Source organism: Lissotriton helveticus, chromosome 3_1 (genome assembly GCF_964261635.1).
Source record: "Lissotriton helveticus chromosome 3_1, aLisHel1.1, whole genome shotgun sequence".
In the NCBI taxonomy this organism is placed as follows: domain Eukaryota; kingdom Metazoa; phylum Chordata; class Amphibia; order Caudata; family Salamandridae; genus Lissotriton; species Lissotriton helveticus.
In genome coordinates, this window is record NC_136061.1 from 802,055,335 (window position 1) to 802,078,183 (window position 22,849).

At 48.0% G+C, this 22,849-nt stretch overlaps 1 protein-coding gene across 2 annotated transcripts in view; it reads left to right on the forward strand.

Moving 5' to 3' along the window:
- The window catches only part of LOC144822969 (uncharacterized), a 502,582-nt gene that overhangs the window by 321,568 nt on the left and 158,165 nt on the right, over positions 1–22,849 (forward strand). For both annotated transcript variants that reach the window (XR_013608719.1, XM_078681056.1), the window contains exon 5: positions 3,748–4,167. Coding sequence is in view for 1 of the 2 variants with exons in the window: in XM_078681056.1 (XP_078537182.1) it covers positions 3,748–4,167 (420 nt within the window). In the remaining variant the exon portion in view is untranslated. The remainder of the gene's footprint in view (positions 1–3,747; positions 4,168–22,849) is intronic.

Below are 22,849 nucleotides of genomic sequence, written 5' to 3' on the forward strand. Positions count from 1 at the left end.
TTGATTCAATTGCTTAAACTGTATTTTTCTTATTTCTTACTATCATGCTTGCTTTAATGCTAATAAAATTTAATTATAAAACTTACAACTTATATACCATAATTTAGAAAATAAAATCTTACTTTTGACAAACAAGCTGGTCTTGGTTATTTAGAAGTATAGGTTACCATTAGCTAGATCACGTCGCCTATGGTGGTCGTTTAAATGGTTGAGTTTTATTCTAATGACAATATTCTTTCTGCAAATGTATAAAAATGTATATATTGTGTAGATAATGTGTATATAGATTTATTCTGACCACCTGATTCAGTAGGCCCAAAATATATCAGGTTCATAAATGGGTCCATGTTTAGTATAGAATTTTGTTTATAGGTTATGAAGTTGGGTAGCGTAGTTTATGATATATTTTCTATAGCCCGCTGGATCAACAGTACCCTCAGGTAACTGTATGAGGTATTCTAAGGAGTACAGAGAACAGGAGCCTTATATATGCATAGGTTTACATAGTCAGCATAAAACCAAGGGGAGGTCCTGGCATGTACCAGCATGCAAAATGACTAATATGGGCATACAAGATTTTCTTGCTCAACAAAGTGGGAGGAGAGTCAGTTCTCCCTACATCAGCAAGAATTGCCTGACAGTTATAACACAAGAGCAGGTGCATTCTACTAGCTAGGCCCCTCTGAGCATGTGCAAGGCTCTGGAAGAGGGAGAAAGCACATGGCAGGCACATGGCTACCTAAAATGGCTGTCAAGTACAAAATGGCTTTCAGCTCATGCTAACAGATCCCTGCAATCTTTAACAGGCTGTTCAATATCATCCCCAGCATCATAGCCCCATTATAAGAGTCTGAGCCAAATAATTCATGAAGAACAAGAGCCCTTCCAGAAGGTAATGGCAAGGTATCCAAAACAGAAGGGTGGTAAAGGCATAGTGGCTCAGACAATGAAGCTCTCTGCCTTGGTCAAGATTAAAGAGGCGCTGTTTCATTGTCATTCAGCAGTGGGTTAGCGGTCGTCATCCAGAGTTGATAGGGTTGGTTCATGTTCCGTGTGGGTTGTGGCATCGGAGAGAGAACCAGTACCGATGTTGGCTCCAGCGGTGCTCTCTGGCTCTCTTTCAGGGATCCAGACCAAGGGCAGACTGGCCGGTGGAAATCAGGGTGGGAGGCCTTTCACTCTTTGGGGCCACAGACATGGCAGAGAGAGCCAGGAACATGTAAAAAAGCTGCGGCATAGTTTTGCGGTAGTTCTTAATTTGCAGCTGCATCGCCAATGGGCCTGGAAATTCTGGTTGCCATGAAATGAGGCTTGGAATCAACTCTGCAGTAGAGTGTGCCCCCAGGTCACAGTCCTGAAGTCAGTGTTGCCCTCATGGCTTTTCATGAGATTGAGAGTAGCAGGACAAAGATGAGCTCTGCTTGGAATTCGTAATTCTAGGTCAAATCCAAGAAGTGCAAGATTGCCAAGACAATATGATGAGCGAGCAGTGCTTAGACCTATCTTTGGACCACGACGAATTTCAGTGTGGAGTCTTGCAGTGCTGCACCATGAAGAGCTTCGCTCTTCAGATTCCTTGCCTTGATGCACCCCAAGGCCATTCATCAATGCAGGCCTTGGAGTCGTGGTCCAACCCAAGGTACTACAGGCAAATCACATGTGGGTCCGTCACAGACATTTGTTTGCAATATTCACCACAGGGTTTGAACACTGTAATAGTGCAGATTTGAGAGTTGACATATTTCTTTGCACAAAGTTTAGAAAGTTTTACAAATTCTCTAAATGAGAGGAGGGGTAGCTCCTGATCTGCGTCTTTAGACGCGGAAAGAGAGGAACTAATGTCAATAAGTATGGATGGCACCTATATATGCCCTCAAACATCACATCCTGCGCAGAACGACGTTGATGCGGAGCCGCCAGCACCACATGTTGGTCCTCGGGGCTACTGCTTAAGATTTTCCAGATCGAGTCTGACGCCTAAGGGAGTATTCTAATTGCACCTTCCTCACCTTTTAGTTATTTAAAGCAAATTAAATTCTAACGCTCATTCACACTTTAACTACTAAAGAATAAATGTTGAATTCCATCTCACCCCTCTGCTTCCCAACAAAGGTATAAATATCACAATCCCCTTCAGGGTTTTCCTTCGTAAGCCATGGACTCTGCGCTCTAACTGTAGCATTTTCAAACTGGCTCCATCATCATATGTAATTGCTATTAACAGACATTAGATTCTATTGGAAAAGCACTATAATGCTCCAGAATACTGATGAGAAAGTGTATGGTATATTAACTAATTAGTTGGAGCTCTCTCCATTTCCCAGTCGCGCGAACCAGCAACAAGGAGTCCTTTGTTAAGGGTTTGGACGCCACCTCGAGTGCGTGTGGCGAAAGTAAGGCACCATTAGCTCACCCGACTATGCGGGACAACGCTGACCAGCAGAACTCTTGATTGGCTCATAAACCTATCAGCTGATTGCATCCTTTTGCTAACCACCAACTAAATTTGGTATGCGTGGTAACTCACTTCATTATTGCACATTCATATGGTCCTGAAGAAAGCCTTGTCACCTCTACGGAGGGCACTACGGCTGAAACATGTCGACTAGTTCTAAACCATGACAGGTTGACTACTCTTGCCATAGTCTACACCTTTTTAATCCTGATCCCTGGATGTCTCATCAAAGCTTTTCCCGACATACCAGGTAGTTCCTTTTATCTTACGTTCACTCTCCTTTCACACTCTCACCACGCCCAGCTCATCTGAATGTTTTAGTATACCTCTTTACCATACTATAAAAACATCCCTGAGCACCTCCCTCTCAGAGAGGGGGTTGTAGACCGCACTGCGACAAGGTTTGCACTGATAGGAGGTATCCAATAATGAAGCCAGCCACAAATAAGGGGGTGAGGGATACCGTCCTTTAAAAGGGATTCCCCGCACTCCCTCCCATTTCACTTTAGACCCAGGGGTGCTTCATTGTGTTGCTATATTTGATCAGAGTGGAGCCGCCCCCTGTTGGTTGTTAAATCAACTCAGGCCTCTTTTGTGTGTTTTGATTAATATTTACTAATTTGTCATTCAATGCAGAGCAGCAACCAAATTGCTGCACTCCATCCCGTGTGAGATTAAACAGAACAGCAACATATTTAAAGTATGGTGCTCCTCACTTTCCAAGCGTTTGTGCATTATTATGCCTCCTAGTGCCAACCACACCCCTTTGCACCGTAATGCAAAGATGTGTGCATTAGGTATAGCATAACTTTCTTCTGAAAGGTTCCAGTTCCAGTTCAAAAACACTATAATCAGAGAAAATGTACAGCACGCATGCAAAGTGCACAGTAAAACATTTTCCCATACACAATGGGGGGAATTTTGGAGAAAAAACAACAACTTTCTTCTACATTAGCCTCCTTAAGGCCGGAGTAATTGTTTGGCCTACAAATGTTAGTACATAAGGCTTTGCCTGAAAACAATGTCTGGTAGCATGGGAATGTCCATCTACCAGCCACAGGACACCCTTTTGACTTAAAGTAACCCAAAGCAGCACATAAAGTTTTGCAATGCAATGTAAATAATGAATCACCATTTTGTGCTGGTTTGCATGATTTTGGTGCACCGGTGCAAAGTGTTGAGAAATCTGTCAGCTTGTGTTTATACAGTAATTCGCAACTGAGCTTGGTCTGTTGTCGCAGATGTTCTTTTTCTAATGAAATCAATTGACTTTCATTTCGCTTTCCTTTCAGATGCACCAAAGGTATCAGAAATCACTGGTGTTGAAGTTTTAGTGCACATGGAAAGAGCTACCTTGTCTTGTCAAATTACTGGCTTCAGGCCAGAAACAATCACTGTCAAGTTCTCATTTTCGCAACCCGGAAAAAAGTCTACAGAGTTTTATTGTTGGCCAAGCCAAAGACATACTGATAGAAATGATATGGAAGCAACAGTGCCTCTTCGGAATAACCTGGAAATGGCTGAACATGTTGGTTCCATTAATGGTCAAGCGGATATCAAGTCTCACTGGGATGGGACCTATAGCCTTTCATGCAGGATCATTATAGTTCCTGATGCAGACAAACATGACGGAGCAGAACTATGTCTGACTATAAAGCACAATGCCCTTGAAGAACCTGTTCATCAAACACATCTGCTATCAGTTGTTAGACGTAAGTAGATATACTATTTTAAGACACTGTTGTGCATCAGTTAGAGGTAAGACAAATTGTTTTTACTAATATTGTAAACCAGAATTATGCCATTTTTTACATTTAATACCATCATACATATATATATATGTATGTGTACAATTTCTTTAAACCAAATCCTAAGGCTAAATGAAATCTCTTCATTAACGTCTATGATTCAAGGTAATCTTAAATTGAATATTTGATTTATTTTCCCTATTCTCTCCTCGTCTCAGCATCTCACTTTTTAGAAGCCTTTTTTTGCATGGAGAATATTCATAAGGTGAGGAATCTGCAGGGAAGAATAGACATGTGCCCTACTCGAGCCTCAAACGTTACCCCAGCAATAGCTCTCCAGCTTCTCCAAGTGGCAAAGTGCAGCTCTAGCCCATTTGCATCCGCTCAACATAAGATGACATCTGAACATATAAAAGCACTGACTAAAGTTGTAGCATTGGTTCCTGTTTTCCCATACCTCTTTAACCTGAGCTCCATTTGGTTTTTCACTGGCCTAAGGTCACATCTCTAATGGCAACTATGGCACCTTTGGAGGAGACATCTGCCAGAGTTGGCTCCAGAGTTTACACCCAATGCCAAACAATGTGACATTTGCGTGTGGTTTATTGAATTACATCACAACCTCTATGCCTCTCTAATGCACCCAAAGGCCAATCATTTGCCTCTGTGGGCACATCCGAAAAAAATGAGATGTGGAGTGCAGACCCCCTGCCTTCTGGGGTTAGTCACTCATTTACCCAATTTCTCCCCATTACTTTAGATAAATCACTTGACATCATGGTAACATCATGGTAACACTGAAGTCGGGATCTCCCTCTGATCCATGCCCCGCAAATATTTAGAAGAACATTGCAGAGAAATCCTGCTGTTAATTAAGTTCTGAATAGCTTGCTCAAAAAGGGACCGGTACCCAGCTGCTGGAAAAAGGCAAAAAGCATTCCTCTTTTAAAGAAACCCACGGCTGACCCTGCAGTGGCATCCAATTACAGGCACATATCCCTGTTGCCTTTCTCCCAAAGGTCCTTGAGAAGTACAATAATTCAGTGCTAACGGACTATATAGAAGGAAACCACATGCTCCACGACAGTCAGTCAGGCTTCAGAGCCTCCCTTAGCACTGGAACAGTGCTACTGGAGGTTTCTGAAACTATTAAAACTCAGATGGACAAAGGGGGCAGTGCTGTGGTGATTTTGTTGGATCTGTCCGCAGCCTTTGACACCGTGCCCCATGACCGGCTCTTGCGTAGGTTGGCGGAGTGTGGTATTGGGGGCATGGTGTACAAATGGTTTGCCTCCTTTCCGAGTGAGCGACAGCAGGAAATTTGGTCGCCTCCCTTATCAGCCGGAATTTCTCCAATGCAGGTGGGTGACCCGCAGGGTGCCATTGCGAGTACAACACTATTTAATATTTATATGTCCCCACTTGCACATCTAGCAAAGTCACACAGAGCGAAGACTGTATCTTACGCTGATGATACACAACTGCTGTTCACGTGTGACAAAGGGGAGAACTTCCGAGGGATGGAGATTAACAGATGTCTAACAGAGGTCTTTTCTTGGATGCAATTCAACCAACTTAAGTGTAACCCAGAAACATCGGAAATTATCTTTTTTGGCTGCCCCCCATGTGAGGATTGGAGTTCATGGTGATCCCGTGACATGTCCCCTCCTTCTGACCCAGTCAGCACAATAAAGAACTTGGGAGTTAAGTTGGACACTAGTTTAGTGATGAAGACCCAAATCCAAACCTTGGCTGGCACATGTTTTGGATTGATAAGAATGGTAAAAAATGTCCTTCCTCTACTACCCGTTGAATATCGCAAGATCGTAGTGCAAGCCTTAATCATATCTAGGTTGGATTATGTAAATATCTTGTATCTGGGGTTACCAGAATATTTGCTCAATTGGCTGCAGGTTGTCAAGAATGCTGCAGCCAGAGCCATTCCTATGGTAAATCCCAGAACTTATATGTCAACCCACCTGAAGGCGTTGCACTGGCTCCAGGTTAGAAAGAGGATCCAGTTTAAGGCTTTAGTGCTGGCTTACGGAGCTTTCCATGGTATGGGTGCTGTTTACCTGAGAAGGAGAATCCATCGCTATCAGCCTCAACGGGTCCTAAGGTCCTCTGGACAGTCCCTCATGCTTATTCCCAAGTTTGCCCGCTCTCGATAGGGACATGCTCCTTTCAAGTTTTAGCAGCACGCCTGTGGAATCACCTGCCTTAACATCTCAGAAGCTCAGGACTTACTGTTTTTTAGGAAACAACTAAAAACATGGTTGTTCCAGCAATAGCACTTTGGTTAGTAGGGTGGAGATTTTTCTGTTACCGTTTTGGTGGTCAGGCGCCGGGACACTCTATGTGAGTAGTCGCGCGCTTTTTAAATACCCATTTTCATTTCATTTCTTAAAGAGGGAGGCCAAATTAATGTTGGCCATGGCCTGAACGGACACACCAAAGCAATCCTTCTCAACTCCAGGTAAGCATCCTCACAAGGAACAATCCGAAAAGAGATCTCCCCATAAAACATTGAAGAAGACATTGCCTTCCTATGTGTTTCTTTTTGAGGAAATGGTCCCATTACTGGGACCATTCGGAGACTCAGCGCCTTTGCTCTAACTCAAAAGACCAGCATCTGGGAGATTCAAACCTTGGAGAAACTGAACATGGAGTTCCTGATGCCATTGGTCAATCCAGCACAGGTAGAGCTCTTTGAAATAGCTAAGCTACACATATTTAGGATGACCCTGTAAACCTCTGTGCCACTTCTCCATGGTGGACGTGTTCCTGAAAGTTTCATGATTTAAAGAGGCTCCAACCCCAATGCCGTCTGACTCCATGCCTCCAAAGACTTTTTTCCTGCTGCTATTTCTGAGAATGCCTACACTTTCCAAAAGCACCCACCCCCAGACACTAATTGCTGCTTACAATGCCACTGATCCTTGTGCTGATTTTGGCACAACTTTTAACTCTACTTCGAAGGAATATTTTGCGAGTGGCTAATGAGAAGAAGTGCTCTTGTTTTGCAGATGAAATTCAGTTTGTAGTTCCCCAGGAATGTGCTTAGTCTGTCAGTTTTTTAGACCTGATTCCGATGCTCTGGCCATATCTGGGGGTGGATGTGTGTGTGTCTGTGTCAGCCTGTGCAGGAGTAGGGCCTGGATACCTGCCCTGAGATGCAGAAGATGAGTCTTCCCACTCCATTGAGCTGGAAATCCCTGCTACAGAGGAAAGCACTGTGTGTTTGTATGGCTGTACCCAGGGGAGTTGAAGAACAAGAAGGCAGAGAGAGAATTTTAGCTACAGATGGCCAAGCCCAAGATGGAGAAAGAGCTAGCGCTGGCAGAAGAGACTGGCCCATGAGAGTAGTCTTTGATTGTCTTGCTTTTAGGTCCAGAACTCTGAGTCCAGCAACCATGGCAGCAGCATACCCATGGTGTCTGAAGGGGACAAGCACATTTACATACATAGAGATATGGTGCTCAGCTGCGTGGCACGTGATGACATAAACAAGTCGGACACATTCTGCAGGTCCTGTCCCACCTGCCAGGTCTGTGGGAAAACACGGAAAAAGCTGAAGCCTCCCCTGACTCACTTGCCTGTTGACACCCCCTTTTAGAGGGTTCCCATCAACAATGTAGGTCCTCTGGATCTCAAGACACCCTGGCCAACAGCTTCATCCTGGTCTTGGTGGACCACGACACATGGTACCCAAACACCATACCTCTGAGGTCAGTGACTGCACCTGCAGTAGGTAGGTCTCTGATGGGGATTTTTACCCATGTAGGGTTCCACAAAGTAGTAGTGTCTGACAGATGGACTTGATGTATGCTGATATGAAGTTAGCGCCTGTCGGATGAGTGTGGGGTAAACTATAAATTCTCCCCACCATATCATCCTCAAACAAACGGGCTTGTTGAGAGATTCAACAGCATCATTATGGGCCTGCCTGAGCCCATAAGGCAGAAGTGCGTCGTCCTCTTGCCATGCCTAATGTTCACCTACAGGGAGGTGCCACAGAAGGGGGTTGGATTTAGCCCATTTGGACATTCCTCTTTGGACACTCTGTTAGGGGACTTCTCTGTCTTGGAAGAGAGGGGTGGTAGGAAGCTATGAGGGAACCCCCTCAAGATGTGGTCAGCTACATGCTGTCACTCCACAACCAGATGCAGCGCTTCTGGAAAATGGTGAAAGATAATCCTGGGCCCAGTCAGGAAGTAATGAAACTATGGTACAACCAGAAGGCCACTTCAACCTGGCTAGAAGGTGTGAGCCATGGAGCCTGTACTCCTCAAAGCTCTCCAAGTTCACTGGATAGGCCCATATGAGGTGATAGAAGGAAGGGGGATGCCACCTACCTGGTGGATCTCAGGATTCTAAAAACCCCTTAAGGATGTGCCACATAAACCACACTTTGACACCAAAAGCATGGACCTCTCAGATGCTGACCTCAAACTGAGTGGAAGAGGGGAGGTACCCGCTCCTTGGCCTCCTGTCTTTCAAAGTTTACAATGGATTAGTAAAGGGTGTGAACCTCTTTGCTGTTCTGGGGTCTGAGCAGAGAAGTGACTATCCCAATGTTTGTATGGCTCCTACTTTCTCGGCAAGACTGTGCATTTAGGCAACATAAGCTTCAAAACTATGTGGGACTGAGTCCACTCATACCATCAGAGTAGTTTTCTTAATTCCTGGCTAGCTCACAGTACACCATCTGGGCCCCTCGACTGTCAGGGTATTGAATGGTGTCTGCAACCTCAGAACATGAAAACCCAAATTCCCCCAGGGAAATTGTGGGGAAAAATCTTGCCTTTTTGTTTGTAAGTCAGGCCGGCCCAAGGTACACAAGAAATCCACAAGTGGCGTTTCAAATATTTATTGAAGCAACTGGAATCTTGTGTAAAATATTTGCACTAAAATAATAGTATGAAGCATGCTAATGTCATCACCAAGACAAGAATGGTGAACAGGATGTATAATTACTGCAGTTGTACAATGATTGAGATTACATGAAGACTTAATTGTACTCTTACCTAGCTTTATCCAGCCTAATAAGCACAGGTGTATTAATCTAGCAGATCCCCCAGAGTGGTCTAACTCGCCATTTACCTGTGTGCGTGTATCATCCAACAGCCAGATCTGGTGTAGGGCAGGCTGCCTTCCTTCTCAGGATAGGGATGGGATCCAACTGGGCCAGAATCTAGGCAAAAAGTGACCATGACAATCCTGTCAAAATTCTCCTCTGCCCAAGTTCATGCAGTTTATATAAAAAACGAAACTCATGCATTCAACATCTTTGCTCCAGACCTGCCGCAACTTGTTTATTCCATCCACCCAGGGCTGTTGCCGAACAGACAGCAATCCATAACATAGTTTGCGCAGAGTAACGGGGACCTTCTACAGGGTATTCTAAGAGACAATAATGTGCTTATGAGGAAATGGAAATAATTACTAAGATGCACAATTACGTTGATGTGCAAGCAAAATGTGGTACCAAGGTCACTGTTTAAATGGATGCCAACTTTAAAAGAGAATATGTAAAATGGAAGTGTTTGTGGCCAGGGCCTATGAAACTGCGCAACTGGTGACAGTTTTGTTCTCTGTTCTCCCTCACCCCTGGGCTCACACATTTGTGAACCCACGACATATATAGTGGAGAAAGTATGCCTGTCAAAAATAAAATGTATTGGCTGTTGGAGAACTCCTCCTTGATACTGGCCATCACCTTATCTAAGATGCTGGTGTTAGAAGCGATTGAGGGTCCGAAAGGGTTTTTAGTCAGGTTAAAGAAAAGGGCGCACAGCTAAGTGGTAGCACAAGAATAATAAGGGATTCCAGGTAAACGTGAGGTGCAAAAAGGAAGAGGGGATCAGCCCTATAACCCCCGATGTAGTGTCAGCACAGACTAGCACTATGTATGTTACAAGACAAACACATATGCACACTCTAATTATTAAACCGTAGTGTCAGTTTAGACATTCGATACAAATGAGACAAAAGCTTATCATTTAGAGACAAAAAGGTATTCTTGGAAACCATCATCAGAAACAAGGTGTCTTTAATGTTCATGAGAACCAGCCGACACGTGTTTCGTCGCGTAAGGGACAGTCTTCCCGCGACTCCTCAGGGCTAAGAAAAATTAAAGTATCGTTGGGAGAGTCGCTCTGTCGGTGATACTTCCGACCCGACAGGGCCCTGGACTGTTGGATAATTTGGTAAAAGTTTGAAAATTATCTTAGTATGATGTATCCACGGTGCGGGAAAAAAAGGGTAATTAAATCCTGTTGGACAATCCTGGTTGCGTTGTATATGAGAAACGCCAGGTCGTTTAGTAATTGGGGTACGTATACTTTGGACTAATAATACACGTAAGTATTTCCACGGAGTATATGGGCAATAGTATTCAAAGTGAGCAGCCTAGGGTAAAAGGATGGGTGCATCCATCCACCACAGCTACCCAGTCCGTGTGCCGGGTAAGGTCACAACTGTCCCTTAGGCGACAAAACACGTGTCGGCTGGTTCTCATGAACATTAAAGACACCTTGTTTCTGACGACTGTTTCCAAGAATACCTATTTGTCTCTAAATGATAAGCTTTTGCCTCATTTGTCTCGAATGTCTAAACTGACACTACGGTTTAATAATTAGAGTGTGCATAGGTGTTTGTCTTAGAAGTGATTGAGCCCTCCAACAGTTTCTGGTTTAGCCCAGTGGTGCTGATACCCAAGTAGACCCTACTTGTAACAATTCCATAACTCAGTGATGGAATTGAGTCCACAGTAGTCCATGCAGAATCTAAGACTGAAACACATCCTATTCCCCAAGCTGATGAGGTCATTGATAGGCTTGGAGCTGACAAGTTCCTCAGTAGCTCTGATCTTACATCAGAGTCCTGACAGATTGCTGACCTCTCTTTTGCCCCACCAGTCAGAGCATTCCCAACCCTAAAGGGCCTTTTTCAGTTAAGGGAGATGCCCTTTGAAAGGTTGGCTTGAAGAAAGCCTCCACAGAGGTTGGTGAACAGGGTCCGGGCTGGGAAGGATGCATTCTGTGCAGCCTACCTGGACAACATAGCTATCTTCAGCTCCAGTTGGGAGGAACACCTGTACCTCCTCGAAGAGGTGCTTCAGGGCTTACAGCAGGTGGGTCTAACTATCCAGGCCAGTAACTGTGAGATAGGGTAGGATTTCATGGTGTATATGGGCCTCATGGAGGGCGTGGGCAAGGTGCAGCCCCTCCAGGCCAAGATTGAGACTATCCTGACCTGGCAACCTCCCAGAGCACAGAATGAGGTAAGGACCTTCCTGAATTTCCCTGGATATTACAGAAAATGTGTTAGGGGCAATAATGGTGCCATAAACCTTAATGTAGCCGATTTCACCCTTTGGGATGGTATTTTGACCTGGAGAGAGGTCTGTCAGAAAGCATTTGACTTCATCGAGGAGGCAATATCTACAGCTCTTGTACTCAAGTCTCCTCACTTCGTCCGCACAATGAACTCCTCTGACACAGTACAGTACAGTTTTATTTTTTTAAAATATTTTCTTCATTCATTTTCAGTTAACCCAACACAAAAACAATTATACATTGTCAAGTTATGCGTACAATTCAAGCTATAGTGACCAAGTACACCGTGTCCAGCATATCTAGACCACATTGAAGTAGATTATCCAGTAAGTATTCCTTCAACATATCACAACAGATTGTACTTTACAATAGCAATATTCAGCCACCAACAATTTAGCAATTAAGCCAGCGTTGCTACCCTGTCCCCACCTTCTGCTCAGTTGGTGAGCGCATCCCCATCTCCCGCACCCTCGGTTCCCCTGTTTCTCTAACTATCAGGTATTGTTGGAATAGATTCCAGTAAGCTCTTGGTCTGGCCTGTGGGGGTGGAAGTTCACTGTATACATCTGTCTTCGTGTTACAGTTTATCATGTCTTTAGTCCATTCATCTGTTGTTGGAGTCGGGCCCCAGCGTATCGCCACCCGCCTTTTAGCAAGAAGCAAGCCAATTACCACCAGCCGCCGAGCATATTTATTGATTCCCTTCTTGTACCCCAGCAATGCGAGGAAAGGGTCTGGGGTGATCGAGAGCCCGGTGATTTCATTTGGGTTATGTAATACTTTCTCCCAGAACTTCAATATTCCAGGCGAGTTCGAGGCTCCATGTAAAAAACTAGCAACTGGCTCTGCGTAACGATTGCAGGAAGCTGAAACCCCCAAGCCATATCTAAACAGACTCTCTGGGTATAATATGTCCTATTGATATATTTAAAATGGATGAGTAGGTGCCTGCCATTCAACAAGATTCGTCTGGTCACCTCACAGCAATATCACCAATCATTATTTCCAATTACCCATGCCAAATCCCTCTGCCAATCCTGTTGCACTTTCGAGTGCAGTGTTGTTCTGTTTTCTTGTGTGATACTATAAAACGTAGGGACCAACTTGGTAGGGAGAAAGTATGACTAGAGTGTGAGGGCTAGTTCTGTTCTCAATGAGTGTTGAACTCAAAAGTGCTGATAGCGATCCAGAGGCAAATGGGAATGTCCCACAACTAATCTATTCACCTATTTACGGAGTACCCCGTCCCTGAACAGGTCACTTACTTCTGTGATCCCCACCCTATGCAAAGCATTAGAAACTTTCCTTTCTTTGCACATCATAAGCCAGGTGCACCATTCCAGGGCAATCGAAGGCGAGTACATGAGCGCACCCGCTTGCCCATCAAGTAGATCGTGCCAGGTATGTATACTGGGATTAAGTGAATCCAGCATGCTGTGCTTCCTATAGGACGCCTTAAATAATACTTGAGGCAATGTGTCTGGATCAGCAGCAACTTTCTCTATGTTTAAGTGTGGGAAGGACTGTGAGCCAGGCATCCATGCATGTACATGTGAGCACTGGGAAGCCCAATAATATAATTCTAGATCAGAGGCATTGAGGCCTCCCATGGAGTATGGTAAGGTGAGCGTTTCCCATTTGACCCGGGGTTGTTTACCCGCCCAGGCTAGTTTGATCAAGAACGACCTTATCTTGGAGAATATGTGGGCCAGGAGAAGCAAGGGGATATTTTGAAAGAGAAATAAAAATCTTTGAAGGATAACCATCTTCATCAATAAAATCTGTCCTATGAACCAGAGGGGCAATCTTACCCATCTTTTTACCTCCTCCTCAATGCCTTCTAAGTGCCTTTTCATAGTTCTCTGTAAGCACTGTATCTGAATTGATGTGCACTTGTATACCTACATAATGGACCAAGTCTGTGGTCCACTGCAATGGGAATTCCATACATATTGGTTGCGTTGACGGGGTTAACGGGAAGATTAAGGATTTAGTCTAAATAATCTTTGAGCCAGACAACTGCCCAAAGCGTACCACCTCTGTTAGCACTGTAGTGAGGTTAGTCTCAGGGTCCTTGACGTATAGGAATATGTCATCGACATAGGCTGATTCTATCAATCGGTAGTCTGGAAAGCGCCCTCCTCTATGACCAAGATATTTTCTCAGTGCGCATAGCAAGGGTTCAGCAACCAGTACATATAACGAGGGGGACGGGGGGTATCCCTGACAAGTACCTCTAGACATGGAAATAGGAGATGTTACTTTATTCCCCAGCCTGACTCTGGCTACCGGTGCTTCGTACAGTACTTTTACAAGTTGGAGAAAGACCTCACCCACTCCAATACGTCTCAGAACTACTTCCATTAAAGACCAACGCACAGAATCAAATGCTTTCTCAGCGTTTAAAAAGACTGACACTGCTTTGGCTTCCGGGTTTTTATGCTGAATCACTCTGAAGACGGTTCTAAGATTTAGTGTTAAATTGCACCCGTGGACGAAGCCAGCCTGCTCCTCCCCCACCAGATTAGGGATATGGGTGCTATCCGATTGGCCAGAACTTTAGCAAAAAGATTTGTGTCCACGTTTAAAAGAGATAGGGGTCTCCAAGAAGAACAGTCGCTAGGGGTTTTTTCCTGGCTTGAGAAGGGTGAGTGTTATAACCTCTCTCCTCGAGGGGGCATCACTTTGCATTCTGCCATTTTCTCAAACAATGTAACTAGATATGGTATAAGCAGCTCTTGGTAGGCCTTGTAAAAGGCAACAGTCAGTCCTTCCGAGCCCAGAGCCGTCCCACCCCGCATTGACCTCAAAGCCACCCGTATTTCCCTATGGTCCAGAAGGGCCATGAGATGCTCTCTGTGTGAGTCTAATAAATATCCCTGGGAGTAGTTCGTGTAGTAGCGCTACGCGCGGCTACGCGAACTGCATAGTGCACTGTGCAAAATGCTGTTCGCATTGATTGCACAGTGCCGGATGCTTGTCCGCACTGTGCAATCATTTCAAACCGAATCTTGCACAGTGCAAGCAGTGGTTTTCTGCCGCTCGATTAAATTTCTACTGGAGCGGCAGCTTTCTCACCTTGGACCGGTAGTTTCTCATTGCCAGCGGTCGCGAGCATATGCGACCCCTCGCAATGAGAAACCTGACCTCCCCGCATTGAGAATCTCGCCGGGAGGTTTTTTTTCCACACTTGCGATCAGCAACTTGATGTTGCTAATTGTGAACGAGGAAAAAGTCTCGCCGAGTTGTCAATTTGCTCGCTCGCGGTCGCCAACTTGACGTTGAGGACTGCGAGCAAGCAAACAAGGACCGCTACGATACGCTATGCGTGTTTGCATTGTGCTATGTGCAATTCGCGTAGTGCGAAGTAGCGCACACTACGCAAGCATAGCGTAGTACTTCGGCCAGGGTTAGTCTGAAAGCCATTTCATCTGAATATGGGCTAAGTAGTGACCTGTTGCTTTATCGTCATGGGTTATTCGAGGTCTATACAGATCCACATAATATCTACTGAATCTGTCAGCAATTTCTGTTGAGTCTTGTATCAGGCTGCCATCCTTCCCAACGACCTTGACAATAGTGTTAGATTCCCTTTCAGGGCGCTGTAGGCAGGCAAGCATGGCACCAGGGTGCTCTCCCTCCCCATATAATTATGCTGTTGCATATTTGCCCAAGTGTTTGACCTCACTGTCTGCAGTATCATGGTACTCTGCCAGGGTTTGCTTAATGTGATCTAACTACGTATTGTCTTCAGTCATTTGGTGTTCTTGCTCCAAGCGCGCTATTTCTTTCTCTAGCCTTGCACGACTATTCTGAATAGAGCGTAAAACACCAGCATGCTTTGATATAGTCTCCCCCCCAATGAACACCTTGACGGCTTCCCAGATTGTCGAGAACGATGTGACTGAATCAATGTTTTCCTTGAAGAAGGACTCAATTGCTGTGGACATTTCTGCACAAAACACCTGATCTAGCAAGGAGTAAGGGGGAAACCTCCATGTGAAAGGAGCAAAGTGTTCTGTGGGCATTTCCAATTCTAACAGTACCGGAGATTGATCTGCGTTAATCATTGAAAGGGGCTCGCAAGCTCTGACCTGAGGGAGGAGAGTTCTGGATATCAACCAGTAGTCAATCTTAGTTTGAGTGTCATGAGGTGCAGAGTAGTAAATCCTTGAGAGGTGTTGACGCGCTGTCTCCAAACATCGACCAGCTCCAGCTGATCCATCAAGTCCATGATAGCTCCTGCTGCAGGTGGGATCTAATATGCAATTGAAATCTCCCCCCCAGATTTGTGGAAGGTCGGCTGCACTGAGCAGTCGCACCAACAGCGCATGATAAAAATTGCGGGTCGTCCTAGTAAGGACCATATATATTCACCAATCTTTCTCCAAAACCCTCTGCTCGGCATCTGCTAACAACAACCCTGCCATTAAGATTCATCTACTTGCCCTGCATTGTAATACCTGATTTAGGATTAACTCATGTGAGTATGCCCCTTGCATGAGAGGTAAAGCGTCCAGCACAGAATTGGCACTGCAGTCTCCTCAGGGACATCATCTTATTTTGGGGGGCTAAATGTGTTTTCTGAATCATTGCGACATCAACCTGGTGCCTTTTCAGGGAGGCTCTTACAGAGTTTACTGTGGTCATTAAGACCTTGGACATTCCAGATCCAAAGTTTGATTTTTCTACTCATCGTTTTTGGAGTGTCTCTGTAGATCTTTCTTCATATAATTCGAAATGCTTGTCTCAGTAGCACTGTGTCCTGCCAGCCTGATTGTCTAAGAATGTACTGTTTGAAGTACGATGAGACCCTTTGCCCCTTACCCGCCCCTACCCACGCTATGCCTTCCCCAACTAAGCATAGACAATCCCATACCCACCCACCCTTCCCAATCCTGCCCCATCACTGAGACATTTAAACAGATAAAAAAACAAAAACAATAACAACCCCAAAAACTCCAAGTAGGTTACACAGTGGGGCAGATGTTGCTGGCATTCTGTCTAGTACTAAGCCTTCTGAGCCCACAACACAAGACATCTAATAATTCCTGTTGCCTGGGGGTCTTGCGTGGCTCAAAATTGGAGTTTAGGTTGGGACTTATCTGTTTGCTCCTTGGTTCAATTATCAACAGGATGCTGGACCCATAACTGCCACGCGCAAGCCACAAGGAGGGGAGGCAATAATGGACTGCACAAGGGCACAATGGTTCCCAGGAGACAGCACTCCTGTAACGCTGCTACCACCTCTGCTCCGAGGTAGCCGCCAAATATAGTCCATGACTGTTGTGTTAGTGTTGTGGAGGTTGTGTGGCAGCAATCAGGAGGCCTCAGTCGGTTTCTCATGGATGACTCCAGTCATAGATCACCTCGGTGCAACGTTGCACCATCCGCCGAGACCGTGTGCCCCACTGTGCCCCATGCCCCCCGCAACAGGGCCTATATCGTCCAGGAAGTACATTGTGTACAGTTCAGCAGAGAAGCAGCAAGAGTGTCTCTTCAACACAGTCACGGTCTTTGATCCCACTTTGTCCGCTTGTTATCAGAGGGTCCCACTGCTCCCAAAGTTTAACGTAGGGTAGACCTTCCACTTTTTCAGTTAAAGCAGGTGCGCTTACAAATATGGGTATTGGCCTCCAAACCCAACCACTACAGTGGGGTGTGATCGCACTGCCAGCCTCAGCCTGTTGATGTGCTGCGACGAAGCCAGCGGGGACTGGGCGGGTGGGTCGAGGTCTCCTAGGCCTCATGTCGACTAAGGAACCTCGTTGCCTATGCCTAGAAAACCATGGGGGCCCGAGCAACACAAAGAGACTCACCGCTGAATGCCACTGATCGGCGGCACTCCCAGCTTCGCACCTCCACGTAACTAGGAGAACGTCGAAGGGCAGTAAAACTGAGGCGGCGCCCAGTACCTCACCAGACCTCCGGGATCCCCGGTGGGCAATCGCCAAGTGTCAGCCAAACGTCAGCTCTATGCCACCAGAAGTGTCATCTCCGTAGGGTGGGGATCATGCCCCAATCCGTGGCTGCCTTCCGACCCGCATATCGTCACTGCCACCGTTGAATCAGGTGAGGGTGCGCGCTCGCTATCACGTCCTGGAATAGGCTGCAGTGCACAGCAGGGACCCACCTCTCCCTGTAGGTTTCAGCGTCTTCCTTTTTCTGCGGAATTCGAGCCTCAAGTTATAACGGGGGCTCATTTACAGCTCTCGAGCAGATGAAAAGAGATAAATTACTAATACGGAAAGCAGGATCTTTGAGGATAGAATTCTTGGCTCGCGAGCTACTTTAAAGTGCGGCCTTCTTTAAGCCAGGCAGGCTCCGCCCCCATCTTAGCACAGTTGAATGAGGAGGGCCTGTGGTGGGCCAGGACAGGGCCTGCCACGTGTGACCTGGGCTGCAGAATAAGGACACACGGACGCCAGTATACTCTCTGCCGGAAAGACCCCGAGCGGTCTTCCGCTTTGTTCATTTATACCCCGGAGCGAGCCCGCCCCGGGGGTGTGGGGATGCGTGTAGGAATTGCTACAAAATATAGATGAGCCCGGGTGGCTCTCTACATCCTTCAATTTAGTCTGCTCCTTCAGGCATACGTGCCCTCAGGGCGATGTCCATGCAAAGTCTCTTAGCCTCTGGCTCGGACCCGGATTGGATCGCAGGTTGTACCGCTGGCTCCGGACCACTGGGGATACCGCAACCCCAGCCGGGGTTGCCTCCGCACTCTCACCACTCGAGGCTGGGCCCTGACGACTGGCGCTGACACTGGTGTTTAGATCAGTCGCTCCGAGTGAGCTTCCTCCATGTTGTCCTGACGGTGGTGATCTGGAGAATGACTCCCCGAAGTCCAGCCCGTGGTCCTCCATACTCTCCTGGTCTCCCACCGATGGTGGGGATCTGTCCGGCCCAACTGTTTTCTTGAAACAAGACACGTTGTGGGTTACCACTTGGCTACCTCGCCTGACAGTGACCATGGTCCCCTGAATCTTGTCTACTGTCCACACCTCAGGCTCATAGGGTGTCCGAAATTTCCATCCTGGGTGTCGATCCCGAATCACCACAGTGTCTCCTTCTTGAAGCGTCGGCTGTTGGGCATGCCGCGCTTCGCTCGCCTTTTGATTCGTGGCTCTCCTCTGAGCTTGGATAGCCTCTTCGTTCCTCGCCCCAGGGGTCCAAGTGTGGTCGGTCGGGATGCTGTCCCGAGGTGCTCTCTTGAACAATACATGCGCCGGTGCACATTTGGTGGTGCTATGTGGCGTCTGTCGATAGGCGCCTAGGAACTGATCAAGGGCTGCTTCAGGGTCCTCCCCGCTGTCAACGGCAATCCTTAGGGCTCTGTTGAGTGTCCTCATTAGTCTTTCCACTTCCCCATTTGCCTGGGGCCAAAGCGGAGTGATCTTCCGGTGTGTGATCCGGAGGTTCTCAAGATAGCTTTGAAACTCTCTTCCTTGGAAAGGTGGTCCATTGTCGGACTTGATCTCCTCTGGGAGCCCCATGATAGCGAAAATGCCGTTCAGAGCCTTCTTGACTTGGGGGAACGCAATTGAGGGTATGACCTCTACCACTGGGAATTTGGAAAACGAATCAACTAAGACGAGCGTGTGCCGGCCGGCCGGGAAACTCCCAAAGTCGATACTGACATGTGTCCACGGTGTCTGGGGGGCCTCCTCCGTTATCACCGGTGCTGGCGCAGGGTCCCCACCGGTGATGGTGCAGGCATGGCAGAAGCGCACCATCTCGTCCCCCATGCTGTCCATGGCTGGGAACCAGACCTTGCTTCTCAGATGGGCCTTGGTTTTGGCCATTCCTTGATGACCGACATGTGCTATTGCCAGCATTTGATGCTGAAGACTCTCCGGCACTACAATCAAGAGCCCTCTGAGGATGACCCCTTCATCACCCATACTCAGCTCACTCCTGACTTGCCACAGTTGCTGTCATGAATGGCTGACTCCCGATCGAAGGCTCTGGGCCCCATCCAGAAAGTGAGCCCAGCGATTCCCCTCTAGAGCGTGTCTAACATGAGACAATGTTTCGTCTTTCGCCGTCGCCTCTCCTATCTCCTTCAGCGTCATCGTGTCAGGGCACGCGGCTTGCGAGATCATGTGAACGAACTCTTCTGCTCCCCGTCCATCGTCGAGGGGGAAGGCCGGCTTTGTTACATCCGGATGCCGGGACAGGTAGTCGGCGGGGTTGTGTGCTCCAGGTCTGAACAGAATCTTGAAGTTGTACCCCTGCAACTGGGCTGCCCAGCGTTCTATTCGTGGGGGTGCTAGCCTGGAGGATCCTGTAAATAGATGCAGTAGAGGCTTGTGGTCCGTCACCACGCTGAATTCTTGACCACACAAGTAGAGGTGGAAGTGTTGGCGCGCCCACTTTATCGCCAGTGCCTCACGCTCGATTTGGGCGTACCGGGTTTCAGTGTCAGTCAGGTCCTTGCTCGCGTAGGCTACAGGCTTCCATTCCTCCGCTCCGTATTCTTGTAGGAGTACCGCTCCGAGACTCACCGGGCTGGCATCGATGATTAGTTCTGTTTTGCATCGCGGCTGGAAGTATGCAATCACTGTTTTGTCGAGAAGGCTTGCTTTAATGTCTTGAAACGCCTTGTTGGCTGCCGCTGTCCACTCCCACTTGTGGTCTTGCCGTGTGAGTGCCCTCAGGGGTTCCGCCAGAGCCGCCAGGTTGGGGATGAAACGGCCTCAATAAGTGGCCATGCCTAGGAAGCTCCGCACTTCAGTGGGAGTCCGCAGAGTGCTGGCAGTCCTGATTGCTTCCGCCTTCTTGGGGGTCTACTTTCAACCCATCTCAGGTGAAGGTGTATCCGAAAAAGTCAATGGATTCTTGGTAGAATGAGCACTTTGACCGATGCAGGGTCAACCCACTTTCCACTAGCCTTTGTAACGTTGCTCTTAGATGGGCATGATGCTCCTCGAGGGTGTTGGAGTAGACGAGGATATCATCACTGAGGTTGATCACCCCGCTCAGTCCAGATAACACCTCGCGTATGGCGTTTTGGAACACCTCCGCCGCTGAGGACACACCAAAACTCAGCCGCCGGTACCTTCGTAGCCCCACGTGGGTTGAGAATCTTGTTATATAGCGGCTCTCCGGCTCCAGTTCTAGTTGGTGGTACACTGAGTTGAGGTCCAACTTCGAAAACCATTTCGCCCCGTTTAGGTCGGCCACGATGTCGTCCATGGTGGGGGTAATGTGCCTCTCTCTCTTCACGGCTGCATTGGGGAGTCTCATATCCACGCACAGCCTGATTGCCCCTGGTTGCTTCGGCTTGGGCGCTACGACCAGTGGGGACACCCAGGGGGTCGGACATGACACTTTTTCTATCACCCCGAGGTCTTCTAGCTGTTTGAGTTCTTCCTCTACCTGTGGCCGGAGGCTGAACGGCACTTGCTTGTGCCGGAGGGCTACGGGGCACACCGTGGTGTCTATGTGTAGACGAAATTTCTTTCCTTTGAGCTTCCCCAGGCCTTTGAAGAGTGCGGGGAACTCTTTCAGCAGATTATCCGCATGCGACTGATGTACCTGATTTGCAAAGAATACGAGCCCCAAGTCCTCCGCCGTATGGCAGCTTAGCAGAGTGCCCTTCTTCCCCTCTGTGATGTGAAAGCGTGCTTCCGTCGAATATTCTCCATTCACGACAGCGGTGCTGATTACTCCACACAAGGGCAGTGGGCCTGTACCCTCATAGGTGTAGATCCGAGCGCTGGAGGGTGCAAGAGCGGGCTTGGGCGACATCAGTTCGTATTGTTCTGAGTCCATAACGTTGACCGACGCCCCCGTGTCTATGAGTGCTCTCACTTCCGTGCCCTCAATGGAAACGGAGCACATGCGCGGCGGTCTCCTCTTCGCTGCGACAGGTGTCTGGGTCCATGAGCTGCGCGGGACCTGGGGGCATTCGGCCTATATCTTCCTCCCCGGCATACTGCTGCAAAGTGGTTTAGCCTGCCACACTTCAGGCATGTCTTTCCTTTTGCCCCGCATGTCGCCGCCGCCGATCTTCTCCACAGTACGCACACTGCGTTCCCCGGGTGGGTATGTGTTGTTGGCGACTTGATGGGAGTCTCCTTTGGATAACATCAACTCTTTCTTCTTTGATCGTTGTCGACTTGGCTGCTGCGGTCGTGGCCATCGGTGAGCGCAACGCAGTCTCCATTTCCTCCGCCCTTGCGTCAGACAGTTCGTATGAACGGGCTAGAACCAGGATTTCATCTAGCGATATCCCAGGTTGGCGGAGAATGAGCTTTCTCAGTAACTTGGATCGACACCCCACTATGATCTGATCTCTGATTTCCTCTCTAGGGTTAGTGAAAGTGTAGGTTCTGGCCAGCCGACGCAGTCGTGCATAGTACATGTCCACTGATTCTGATTCTGTTTGCCATATCCTTTTAAATTTGAACTTCTCAAAGTCATTGTTGAGTTGGGGGTCGAAATGGGTGTTAAGTGCGGTGACCGCAGCATCGTAGTCCTCATCTGACCCGGTGTTGGGAAGCGTTTCGAAGAGGTCGTAGATCTCTGGTCCCCCGTACAGGATGAGGAGGGACCTCTTGACCGTCCCGTCGGTCTCCCGAGTGCCTTTGAAATAGAGGTTAAGCCTCCCGAGCCAGGCCTTCCACCTCGGCGCTGCCGTTGCGGGGTCAGCCGTTTCGCTGAATGGGCGCCACGCCCGTGTGTGCATGTCCGTGCGGTTGGGGAGCAACCACCGCCGCCTGATTTTGGGCTCCTGGAGCTAGGCTGAGCGGTTGTTGTGCGACCGCTGCGGCTTGGCCTGACCCAGTCGCAGGATTCGACATGTCTCAGCCTGGCCTGGTGCTGATCCACGGCCTGCTGGCCTGAAAAGTCTGGTTGCGTCCGGCCAACCACGTCCGTGCGGCAGCAGACGCGCTCTTCAGCGCCTTAGGATGTGTCCCCTCTCCGCGTGCTGGACCGGCAGGTGCAGGGGGAAAATGACGACTGCCACAGACGCGCCCTGTCCCTCCGACTGGCGCGGGAAATGTCGGTGCCCGCAGGATGGTAGAGGGGCAACTGCCTTCCTTAAGCGGTTTTGCCACCAGAGCTGAGGATCGAGCTAGACAGTGAGGCGCCTATGGCCAGGGAAACTGAAGAGGCCTGTTGCCTTTGCCAATGCTTGTTTTTTTCTTCTTTTTTTTCGCTACATGCGGCAGGTGACGTCGAGGCTTGCCCCAGGGGCAGCGCTGCTGGTTGCCGAGCTGGGGGTAGCGAACTTGCTGTGCACGCCGTAATGGCCACGATTCTTCGTGCTCCTCGCGCTCCTCCTCGCCCCTACCCTT